Source organism: Oculina patagonica, chromosome 7 (assembly GCF_052425735.1).
Source record: "Oculina patagonica isolate OP01 chromosome 7, crgOcupat, whole genome shotgun sequence".
Lineage (NCBI taxonomy): Eukaryota > Metazoa > Cnidaria > Anthozoa > Scleractinia > Oculinidae > Oculina > Oculina patagonica.
The window spans coordinates 25,856,341-25,869,063 of record NC_135764.1 but is presented as its reverse complement, the minus strand read 5'-3'; the positions used below and the strand labels follow the sequence as shown (position 1 = coordinate 25,869,063).

Sequence of the window (12,723 nt, the reverse complement as noted above, 5' to 3'; positions counted from 1 at the left end):
ATTTTTAATCGGGACTGCACCACTTAGTCGGGGGCGGCACTTATTAATAACTTTTTTGTCCCAAATGCAGCGCTTATTTGAGGGCAGAGCTTATTAGGGGGCGGCGCTTATTTGAGTACATGCCGTAGGTACAGTAGAACCTCACAGAGGCTAGCTACCACAATGTGGTTGTATTGATGGGATGGCTGTATCAAAGGAGTTCTTGAAAAGAAATTATTGACTGACTAGGCTAAATATGTGAATTCAGGTTAAAAGGTGTCAAACATGTAAAGAAGCTACTTTTTTGTTACTCTCAATTTTGAAAAGAGCGCATGTCTTATAGGGAAGTCAAGCTATACAACATAACTGACTGCCTGCACCCACCTTTTCAATCAAATCACAGATGATAGCATTGTTAAAATAATCTATTGTTGTCCATTCAATTCCCTGCAAAAAAAGAATGTACTTCTGTCAGTGATTAAATTTATTGTCCATCTGGATATTACTTGATGTGACCAGAAATTCTTGAATTCATTTCATCCATGAACTTCTTATACTGCATACACATATAATTCCTTCAATTAGTTAATTGAAATAAGTATGGCATCAAAATACTTCTAGTAATGTATGGTTCTTGGGGAATGAAGAAGATTACTGAAATGTTTAGTAATCCCCAAGACCTACTACGAAATTTGCATTCTCTATTTTTCAGCTGAGTGATGGATCCTCAAATAACATTTATTTCATTTTTCTTTAATTTATAATGCCCAATAATTTCCCTCTATGGCACCCGCCTGCAGGGAATCATGGTAGTTGTATTCATCAAATCATGCGCGAGGTCGCGCGAGACTTAGCAACGATGAATACAACTACCGTGATTCCCTGCAGGTGCACCATAGAGGGAATCGGCCATTGCTATAGGTATTGTTTGCCAAGATTGTATACCAACTTTATAAATTAATGTATGTGTATCTTAACATGTTTTTTAAACAGCTGACAGTATAAAACAGTGGTAACAGCTATTGTCCTGCATAATGATTATAATATTATTGTCAGTATTGTTTCCCACCTCTCTGACATACTCCTCTTGCTCTGACTGAAGAGTCAGCTCAATAAAAATCTGTTGCAGCTTCTCATTACAGTAATTGATAATGAACTGCTCAAAACTGTTCCTCTGCAAAACAAACAATCAGTGAACTTGAAACAGCTAATAAATTACTGCGAATGATCAAGTAGGAACAATGACAAGTCAGACTTAAATTATTTTCAATACGCGTTATTGCAACATGAGAAATCATAAGCAATGATCGGTGGCATGGTGTACTCACTAGTTGCATACAATGAACAGCATTCATGTATCTATTGACAACAACAGTTTGTACCTTAAATATTTCAAATCCATAAATGTCCAACACACCAATCACTTTCCTCTTGCCCTTCTTTTTCACCTGATAAAGACAACATCAAAATAATATTATGCGTCATACAACATATTGAGCAATATCATACTGACGATTGCGTGATAACTCAGTCTTGACTTAATGCTAAGGAATTCCATAGTGTACCAGATATTTATCAGGCTGAGAAGAATGAAAAAAGCTACCCATCTTAGACTAGCAAATGAAAATTTTAATTAGACCTGATTTTGCCAGTGAAGGTGATAAGAAAATAATATGCCTTTTGACCTCATGACAGTTATTATGCCCTCATTAAACTATGCCTCATCAAAACTTTAAAAAATTTATATGATTACCCTTATACTATCATTGACTCTTTGAATCAACCAGGAAAACATCCTTCGATAAGTGGCTTTGGAAAGAGCATCTCTTGCATAGTAGGCCTGTGAGAGAAACATGCAACTGTCAGTATAAGGTAAGCCTTCAGTTTGTAGACCAAGCAGCCAAAGCACATGCAGGATTTCTTCTTGCTTTGCCAAGGAGAACAATCACCATAAAAACGTTACTGGTATGCACTGATATAAATTAAAATATGGTTACATGTATGTGATGTGTGAAAAAATCTGTGCATTACCATTTTAAGACATTATGACACACATACTTGGGCAGCTGTAAGAGGAGTGGCCATTCTCTCATTTCCAGCTTCCACTGTCCTCTTTGTCAGAGCATCCTTGAGTAAATGAGTTCCACACTGCAACATCTCACAAGCCCTCTCTAAAACTGCAATCACATGGTTTATGATTTAAAAGGTTAATGCACTGCATTGAAATACTAAATAATATCAACTTTGTTTGAAAGTGACACTTTATTTCTAATTTATTGTATTATAAGAGATAAGTAAAGGTAAATATCCCAGTTTCTGTAGCATTAAGGGACTGGGAGTATTGCTACTCACTGGATGGGATGTTAGTCCATCGCAGGGTTACCCCCCAGCTTCCCCTCAAATTCCCTGGTACCAATTTATACACCTGGGTGGAGAGAGGCACTGTGAGAGTAAAGTGTCTTGCCCAAGAACACAATGCAGTGCCCTGGTCAGGGCTCGAACCCGGGTCATTTGACTTGAAATCAAGCATGCTAACCATTACACTGTAGGCCACCGCGCCTCCATTATGGAAGATGCAGTGGCCAAATGGTTAGCACATGAACTCTGGATTGAGTGCCAAGATTCTTGTAATGAAAGCCCTGGTCAGGGTCATTGTCACAGGGTCTCCTACAGGATCACCTGTAGTACCAACAGGTACTAGCAATCTGTTAAGGACGGATCAGAAATAACAGGGGGAGTAGCTTAATACTCCTAGTTGCTTTTAGGCATATCATTCTCCGATTTACCAATAAGCAATGTTTTAACATTGGTAAATCGGAGAATGATATGCTCTGGCAGCATTTGCCTTCAGTTGACACAAGACCAACTTAAGCTTTCTTTAGTTTTGATACTACAAAACATGCCACACTTCCCTGGATCCCATATCAAATTTTCAAGAAGTTGCGTGTTTGTTTTTGAGAAAGAGTAAAGTCTCCGGCACCTTGCAAACGTTCATAACTGTATTGATTTTCTGGCAAGCTGTAATTGGGATTGTAATGAATTGCTAGTCCTAAAAAGTACATTTTTGTACCACTTGTAAACATGTTATTAGGACAACTATTTGAAGACAACTTACATTTCTCATTTGTGACAGCTACAGCATCATGTCCACTGCTTTTATCAAAAACTTCATCAAATGTCACATTTCCAAGGTTCAGGATAGCAGACAAAAGAGTGTAGATGGACTGTTTCTCTTCTTGAGAAAATCCTACAATATCCATGGCCCTCTAGGGAAATTAAAATGTTGTCATTGACCAACTGAGTGTATGTTACAAAAAAATGTTACAACCATAGAAAACTTGAAAACCTGGAGAAAATCTCTCAGAGTAAAAACAAAAACCAACAACAAATTCAACCAACATATGATCCGGGTCCAGGAATCAAACCCAGGCCACATTGGTGGGGGGCGAGAGCTCTCACCACCGTGCCAACCCTTCCCCTTTTCCTTTTTCCCCTCTTTTGTTTCTGCCAGTGACTCAGCCCATAAGCTGTTAGCACTGGGTGGGAAGGAACTTAGCGAGAGCTCTCACCACCGTGCCAACCCTTCCCCTTTTCCTTTTTCCCCTCTTTTGTTTCTGCCAGTGACTCAGCCCATAAGCTGTTAGCACTGGGTGGGAAGGAACTTAGGTGAGAAGAAAATTTTGCAAGAGGAGGGGAGAGTAAGGTTAAAAGCTGACTGGAGGGGAGGGGACAGAGCTGATGAACCTGCAAATCCTAAGTGGTCATCTGTCATAGCGATTAAAATGAGAGAAGAGGGAAGGTAGGCTAAGGGGTGGAATTATATAATGAGGGGGTGGGTTATCAACTGGTAGGTGAAAGGCTGAGGGGAAGGGAGGGTTGGGAGATAAAAGTTTGAGAATAAAATTAATTACTCAACGCACCTCGACTATTAAGAAGTCCTTCTTGTCATCAATTGTGTCAACTTTTGTACATCCACTATGATTGAGGTAATTGTATGTACTACAATCACTTTCAAGATTTAGTTTACCTGTATAGAATAGAGTAAATAAAATAAATAAAATAGAAAATAGACTAGAATAAAAAAGTAGCTGGAAGTGACAGGCTATATTTCTTCTGTGCTATTTCAGCTCCAGTGAAGTTATCAAAAATGTGTTAGCATTGTTATTTTTTCCTGGCAATAAATCCTGGAAATCGGGATGCTACCACTAGTACAGGACAACCATTAAAATTATGCAAGTATCATGTACAAAATAATTCAAATATAATTTAAGACAAATCATTTACCAAGAAGTTCATCAGAGGCACCAGAAAGAAGGTGGTAGAAAATATGAAAATTTCTTTCCCCTTGTGCTTGGTGAACAACACGTGACTGAAAGAAAAAAAAATCATTGGTTACTCAGCTAGCACCTACAACATAAATTAGTATATACTACGCAAGTAAATAGTGCTTTCCGCACAAATTATAATAAAAAACTCATAGACAAATGTCTAACAAAAAAACATAGTGACCAAACATTTTCTATTACCTTTTCCAGCAAATCTGCAATGACAATGAGTGAAATGTGATTAGATACTTTGTACACAAAAAGCCATTAATTAATCAAACAAACAAAAAATAAGCTGAAGCAGAATTACATGTAACAAAAAAAACTGAATAAACCCTGGATATCAAAATACTGATATGCTGCCTTACATTTTGTTATGACTCCTCCAACAGGATCACCCTTGAAGTCAAACTCAATGTCCATGTATTTGCCCTAAAAATATAAATTCACAGATATATTACATTTATTTGCCAACAGTGAAGTGCAAATTTGTATCAGAACTACCAGTAACAACTGATGTAGGAAGCTAGTCAAGAAAAAATATCTTCAATTGGATTTTTTTCCCCAGTACCAGTGTTGACTTTTGTAATCATCTTATACTTGCTCCAAAGAAGGTGCAGTTTTGTGTCTTGGTCTGTTGGTTGTTGTTGTAAGTTGTGTTTTTTTAGGTTTTTGGTCATATAATTAAAGGGAACCCATTATTTTATGTTTTGAAAAAAATATTATTACTTACAAAGCGAGAGGAGTTGTCATTCCTAAGAGTCTTTGCATTGCCAAAAGCTGCAACAACAACAAAAGTCATTCAATCATAAAAACTTTTTCATTTAAATATTAGTACTTCCTTGAGAAGTAAAGTTCTAAAATTAAAACTTAACATTAAATACAAGTCAGTGATGTACGAGGCAGTCAAACATATTCAAAAGGCTCCCTTGATACCATTTGAAACTGATATTCTGCCAAACTGACATTCACCTGTGAGTAAGTGTTCTTCTGTCCCTTTGTCCATCCATTCCCTTATTTGTTGGTTTGTACCTTTAATAATTATTGAGACTTGTTTGATTGTTCCATCATTTACTCATTTATTCGTTTGCTTAGTCACTTGCTTGCTACCTCTTGAAAGCACTCAGAGACGTGTAAACCTGCCAAGTCTAACGCCTTAGGAATGAGTCTCACATCTGCAAGTTGAAAACTTTGATCTCACGCCAATTCACGCTTACGAACCAATTTCTCACTCCTAGTCGAAAAATGTGAGTTATTTCAACCATGACCGACACACTTTCCAAAAATATGTAACCTCAAACGAATGTGAGAAACGAAAACTCCAATGTAAAATGAGAAAATGACGATTCATTCCCCGAAATCTCAGATCGAGTTTTGACAAGAAAAACATTGCGAACAAGGTCTTATTAGCAAAACACTTCCACGCACTGGGATCGGAATATGTTCGAAACATCTTCGTAACACTTCGGACATCTTCGGAAAACTTCAGACATGGTCGTATCATCTCTTCACAAATCCTACGTCTTTGACTGAGAAAAAGTTGTCAGGTATACACTTGTTTGTTCATTATTCAACTAATATTTATTGATAATTTTTACCCCTGTACCTTCTAAGACAGGATTAGACTGCAGCAACTGTTCCTTGACTCTATCCACTTCCCAGCCTTTGCCAGACACTGCTGCTACATACTGCATAACAACCTTTGATGCCTCTAAAACAAACAGCATAAAACCGTGACTACAAGTTGACACAATTAATGAGTCAGGATGATATCCTAATGAGAAATGAGACATTCTTGACAGTGTTAGACAAAATAAATGCTTATTAGCATTTGAAAAAACATGCCTGTTTTGCCAGCTCCACTTTCACCAGTAATAAGAATACATTGGTCCTGGTTGTAATCCCTCATGGATCTGTAAGCAACATCAGCTATGGCAAATCTGTTTTAAACGTGAAACAAAATATGTTAAAATAAAACAGTTGTCAGTTAGTGTTTACGCATTGGACTCTAAGGTTCACACCCTGGTTATTAACCTAATTAAGTCTTAGGCAAAAGTACTGCTTCTACAAAAATTTGTGGACCCCATTAAGGGTATATGCATACTTTGTCTAAATGAAGTACTGTATCTATTCAATTAAACTCTGCGGCGTTTATAAAATTTTTCGTGATTCAAGTGCGGTGTTTATTCAAGGGCAGCGTTTATTCAAGGGCACCACTGCTAACAATCCCTTAAGGTTATTATTTTTAGCAGATACTAATTTTAGCGGTTGGACAAAAATCGCTAAATTTAATACTTGCAAAATCGTTAAATTTAAAATTTGTCTTGGTCAAATTTAATGCTCGTTGAATTACAGTACCCCTCCCACCCTGAAGGAAAACAAAATTAAATAAAGTGGACTTGAAAAATTCAAGGAAAATATTATGTTTTTGAGGCTTGTTAAAACTTGATTATTACAGTAACTGCATTTGCTTTTTGACTCTATTATTGGAATAAATGCCCCATCTGCTCATTTAATATATCCGCCTCAAAAATTAATGTGTGACTCTTATTTGAGGGCGGCGTTAATTCCACAGAGGGGTTAATTCAAAAAAATATGGTTAAACTGCTTCAAGGAAACCAGTAGGGCAGGACAGCAGGCTTGCGACCAGGGTTTCAGATTACTAAATGTTAGTCTAACTTAGCAGTGAGAGCACTAACTTACTTTTAACAATAAGTTAAATGCAAAATGACAATCAGAAATCACAAATTTTATTAAATGTCATTTTGATGACAAATATTGTACTTCAAAAGTTTAATATTTTATTTTAATATTTTTTAAATGCAGTTAAATGCAAGTTAACGTAGTTAACAACAATGCAATTTAACGGAGTTAACAACAAAGAGCGTCAGTGTTCGCTTGTGGTCAGCGGTGTTTTGGATATGCCCATGCGCCAGGGTCCATGTGCTCCGGATTTCAGGCGCATGGCTGGGTTGCCAGGATTTTCCCAGCCAGGGGAGCAGTCTCCATCTAGGAGCTGGCTGCCAATAGTGGAAGCTCCTGGATGTCCCAGGCACCCAACCTCCATTGAGCGATGCAGTTGTTAACTTTAAATTTAAGTAAGAAAGTAAAAGTAAAACATAAGGTTCTGTACTCACATGTGTGGGGGTAGTTCATAGATGTTTCTAGATCTGTACTCAAATATTCTCTCAGGAGTATACAAGTTGAATTTACGATAAGGGTTGATTGATACCACTACGTTACCAATGTAGGTCTGCAATGTAAAAATTGTGATTAGTTACTTTCCCTTTGTACATGTACATGTAAATTCGCGACAATGTACAAACGTGATCAGTTGATTGTCATACGTCTGCATGTGAACCTACTGGACCATCAGGCTAGGAAGAGCTTATCCTGGTTTTCGTATCATGAAGCAACTAGGAGTATTTTGTACTCCCCCCTGGATGGGATGCTAACTAGTCCATTGCAGAGTTTTCCCCACCCAAGCAATAAAGTTGTGAGTATTTATGGTACCTATTCCAGTGCTGGAAATATTTTTTTCTACTTAAAAGGACATGTGTCCTTCCAAACTTTTACTTTGAACGGACATAGAAAGAAATTGGTCGGACATCAATTCGCATTTTAAATCAAACACATTAAATTTTCCAAGACACAGTCACATAAGTTCTCGGACATCATGTTTGAACATATTGCAAAATTGGCCGGACATTTTGGCATTTTGATCAGACAATGTCTGATGACCGACAGTAATTTCCAGCACTGTATTCATACACAGGTCTGGGTGGAGAGAGGCACTGTGAGAGTAAAGTATCTTGCCCAAGAACACAACGCAGTGCTCCAACCAGGGGTCGAACCAAGATTGCTTGAACCGGAGGTCCAGTGCTTTACTGTTAGGTCACCACACCTCCCAAAAGTTGACTATCATATGATAATGAGTCATATTACTGTACATTGTAAGGTCCACAGTCTACCACATTACAACCTTGAGCCTCTCCACAAAGGTCAAACTGCGAAGGCAATTAACCCACCATTATGAAAGTTACATCATTTCACTCCTCTCACGGGAAAATATGAACTCATAATTGCTCCCAATGTGTGGCTTCAATAGCTCAGTTGGTAGAGCATCGCACCGGTATCGCGGAGGTCACGGGTTCGAATCCCGTTGAAGTCCTGAATTTTTTTCCAGGCTTCTTTATTCCAATTGCTTAAATTGGAAATTCACTGCGATGATCATCTATCACTTTCATATACATCCGCAGTTCATATTTATGAATCATTTCATATACTTTACATCTTAACCCACCATTGTAGAAATGGCTATTGTAGCTAAGGGAGATTTCAACAGGACAGAGTGATTCATATGAATTGGCATGTGGTGAGGGCAGAATTCCTAGTTAATGGTTTTAGAAAGGTGAATATTGCACATTTCTTACATAGATATCTTTATTGTTGTATCTATCCCACAGGTTCTCTAGCAAAGAATCTTCAGTTAAGGGCTCAAGAAGAACCATGTCACTGACTCCAACCATGTTGTCCAACATGCTCCGCCCGCCTGCCGTTGCCTGGCCTGTTTCAGCCATGGCTCCTATGAGAAATGGAGAAAGATAGTCAAGTTTATTTTGAATTTCAGGATTAATTTTTTACTTTTCATAATAATTTTTCTACTTATTTTTTCACGTCTAACACCTGAAAATCCACAGTAACTGTTATGTAACAACTTACATCTTTTCACAGCAATACAATGTCAACTGAGTCAGTTTAGTAAGGTCTGCAAAAGTTTTGCTTTACCCAGGATTGAGCAAGTTCTGACAGTTTTGTGGACCATCAATTAAAACCCACATGCAACTTAACATGCACACTGTACTGAAACAATGTTCTTTTCCTTTAGTTAATAAAAGTTCCTTTCGAGTACTAATAATAAGAGTTGTACCTATATGTCTTGTAGTTATTTAGCATAACCCAGCGATTGACTATTAGGCAAACACGCAATCTAATTGGATAATTTTTGATAGATTGCCCTAGAAGCATGCACAAGCAAAATTGCTAAAATCACAAAACAAAACTATTAATATACACTTTCACAGATTTTTCTGTCAAATACATTGGTCTCTGGGTTATGCTAAAACAATAATTAAATAGACAGCTCGCTATCAGTTTCAATTGGCTTTTGGTAGTTGGCACAAGGCTTCACCCCTTGCCAACTATGATTCATAGCAGATAGAAACCTCAAACCTTGTCTAAATTGTTATTATAATAAATGATAAATATTTCTGTCAGTACTGATACTTACTCCTTTTTCCAAAACAGAAGATGCAAGTTCAGTCAGTATTACAACTTCAGGAAGCTCCTGTTCTTAGGTTTACAATCATCTGTACAGCATTTAGCTTGATCAGTATTTCTGAAGCAGAAGAATAACAAAACTGTACTTAATTTTTAAGGACTACAGCATAGAGTATAATTTATAAACTGAAACATGTATTATCAAAATTATTGGCACTGAGATAGTCCTGGCCCTGGTTGTTCAAAGGATGTCATAACACATTCTACCTGAAAAAATCTCTATACACTAGCAGGGTTGCAAATTTTTTTTTTTCACTTGAAAGGACATATGGATTCGCACTCTGGGAACGACCATGCTATCATCCCAGAGGTTTACAAGTCCTTGTCACGCACATGAGTTTCGCACCACATTCTTTTGTTTCAAACTTTTACACGTTATTTTTAAAGCGCGCGCTAACATGCTGCTATTTTAAATTGCATGTGAAAGCTTTGATTTTTTAACTGATGAAGGCTTAAGCAATAGCCGAAACGTCTTGGAAAATAACATCAAAAACACAGTCAGCGACAAACCTTTAACAAACTATGACATAATTATGTCCTACTAAGACACCATCTTGGTTGGACAAAACAAAATTTTGGTCGGACATCACCAAAAACAAAAGGTTGAATTGTATCCATTGTTGTCGTAAAATGATCTATGATAAAAAATTTTTGTCAGGACATCATGTCCGATCACACTTGGGAATTTGTCGGACATGAGCAAATTTTGGTCGGCCAATGTCCGATAACTGACTGTTATTTGCAGCCCGGCCTGCACTAGATAGTGTAGTTTGCTAACATTAACTTTATCCAATGGATAGCGATTTATCTGGTGGATGGCATTATCCAAACATTGATCAAGAGGGCCCTAGACCTGTTTAACAAACCAAATGGTATAAATTTATATACATGTAAACAGCTTACACAAAAGCTAGGAAAAATAAATTTACAAACAATGAATGTGGCTACCATTAACTGAGAAAATCTATCAACAGCTGTACAGATCCAGATTCATCACGTTGGTTACAAAAATACTTATTTTGAGGCAGAATACAGATTGAATTAAAATTGGCATCAAGAATGTTCCATAGTTGGACTCACCAATGATAAAAAACGGATATTTTGCCACCTGTATTTTAAGTGTTTGAACATATTGACAAAATGTCTTCAAAAAAATTAAAAACATTGACTTGAATGACTATATATAATTATTTAAAATCCCCCAGCTGTGTTATGTAGACGTCTGCTGAATACACTGCTTTTGACCCAATTTCCTTACCCGAAATCCAGGATTTTAATTGTGTTCATGTTGTACATGGTCACGGGAACTAAGTCTTAATTGTTATGTTGTACTAATATCATGCAGCAGCTATTTGATATTTAATATTCTGTCAATTATGCTTATTATAATTGCAATTTTTAACAGGGAAAAAAGAGATTATATTACATTTGAATTTGAATAAATTTTTCCAAGTTTTTTACAGTTAGCAGAAATAGCTGTGCATGATTATCGTTATTTACAAATTGGTTCAAACAAAACCATATTCATGACTGAGTACCGGTATTTAGTGTGTTGCAGTGTTAACAAAAAAACCCGTAACAGACCATTTCGGATCCATGGCTGACTAACAGACTTTTACAAGTGAGAGGCATGCATTCCGACTCACATTTCTCTAGCCTAAAAAATTCTCTAAAGCTAGCAATATTCACAAAATTAATCAAGATGGCCCTGGAGAAATTAAAAACATTTTTCAAAATGTCATGGGCAACAGAAACCTTGTACCTGCATTGGTAACAACAAACAACAACTTTATTACCAAAAAAATACTTACATACAATGCTTCGAAAAAGATAATAATATATAATATAATTAAAACAGACTATTGGTAACAACACTCAGAAAAACTAAAAAGCTTATCGAGCTGAGTGAAGTTAAATTAAATTAATACTTAGGAGGAGGTTGGCAATTAAAAGCAAAGGGAAAAAAAAGCGGTTAATGAAAAACGTTTAAAGCTAACACAAACATTCTATAGCAAAAAATATATAAAAGCTAAATAAAGAAAACTTAAGTATTAAATATTAAATAACTACTAGGTGCCAGATGAAAACTCATTAATGTTGGCAGTATTTCTGTATTATATAACTACTAGGTGCCAGATCTATGAAAACTCATTAATGTTGGCAGTATTTTTGTAAGATGTCAAGTTTAACTTCATTTTTGAACATTTAAGGTGGCTCCATAGGGTTTCTTGACCGCGCGAGGAATGGGTACAAAAGGGCGAGCTTGAAATGCCGGCAAATCAAAACAAACATGGCGGCTTCACGCGAGCGTGAAATTTTCGGCGAGAAAACGCGAGACTTGCTTCCTGCCAATGAAATAACACCTGTGCTTTCCTGTGTTGAGCAGATTAAAGAGTTTACAACACCCTAAAAAGGTTTTTACAACGTCCGCGGTGCTTCTGGCCGCTTTTGTGAAGTTCGTACGATCGAAAGCAAAAGACAAAATAAAAAAATAGTCTCCGTGATTGTGAGATACTTCGAGCAGAATTTCAGAGATTCTACTACATAAAGGATAAAGGTATGTCTCTAAGCAACCTTGGGGTTAACAGATATTTGCACAAAACCCGACAACAACGGGAAACGCTCGTCTTTACTCATCAACTCGTATGGTTCGAAAGTTCGCGCATGCTCAAATAGCGATCTTGGACAATTTCTATTCTGATGACGTAATTGTTATTCGGGCGAAAATAGAAATTTTCCCCTTGTAATTACTAGAGTTTCCTTCGGTGAAATTCCTTTAAATTTGGCATAGATGTGATACCTTTTTAACTGCCCCTTTTGCCGTTTTTTTAAAAAAAAATTGTAAGCCAGTTTTTTTGCTTAGTCAAAAAAACACAAAATAGCCAAAAACGCAAAAACCACCTGGACGACCCCTACTTTTTTTGTTTTTAAAAGTTATTTCTCATCAGATTCAATCCGTTGGGAGAATTTCAAAAATTTTCACTGAAGAAAATTAAAGAAATTTAAGATCAAAGCCATAAAAACACCAAAAAATAGGACTTTTTGAGAAGATGTAGCTCAAAAACAAAGGCCGTTATTT

General features: G+C 36.7%; 1 protein-coding gene across 1 annotated transcript in view; it reads right to left on the bottom strand.

The window, feature by feature from the left end:
• Positions 1-12,723, bottom strand: part of LOC144660436 (unconventional myosin-Ib-like) — a 36,537-nt gene that overhangs the window by 20,207 nt on the left and 3,607 nt on the right. Inside the window, exons 2-17 of the mRNA XM_078521053.1 lie at positions 9,595-9,702; positions 8,738-8,889; positions 7,442-7,557; positions 6,150-6,244; positions 5,911-6,015; positions 5,038-5,084; positions 4,673-4,736; positions 4,506-4,519; positions 4,264-4,348; positions 3,900-4,006; positions 3,095-3,245; positions 2,038-2,156; positions 1,733-1,819; positions 1,362-1,427; positions 1,049-1,153; positions 364-426 (exon numbers count right to left, since the gene is read on the bottom strand). Of these exons, the coding sequence (XP_078377179.1) occupies positions 364-426; positions 1,049-1,153; positions 1,362-1,427; positions 1,733-1,819; positions 2,038-2,156; positions 3,095-3,245; positions 3,900-4,006; positions 4,264-4,348; positions 4,506-4,519; positions 4,673-4,736; positions 5,038-5,084; positions 5,911-6,015; positions 6,150-6,244; positions 7,442-7,557; positions 8,738-8,884 (1,371 nt within the window). The 5' untranslated portion in view covers positions 8,885-8,889; positions 9,595-9,702. The remainder of the gene's footprint in view (positions 1-363; positions 427-1,048; positions 1,154-1,361; positions 1,428-1,732; positions 1,820-2,037; positions 2,157-3,094; positions 3,246-3,899; positions 4,007-4,263; positions 4,349-4,505; positions 4,520-4,672; positions 4,737-5,037; positions 5,085-5,910; positions 6,016-6,149; positions 6,245-7,441; positions 7,558-8,737; positions 8,890-9,594; positions 9,703-12,723) is intronic.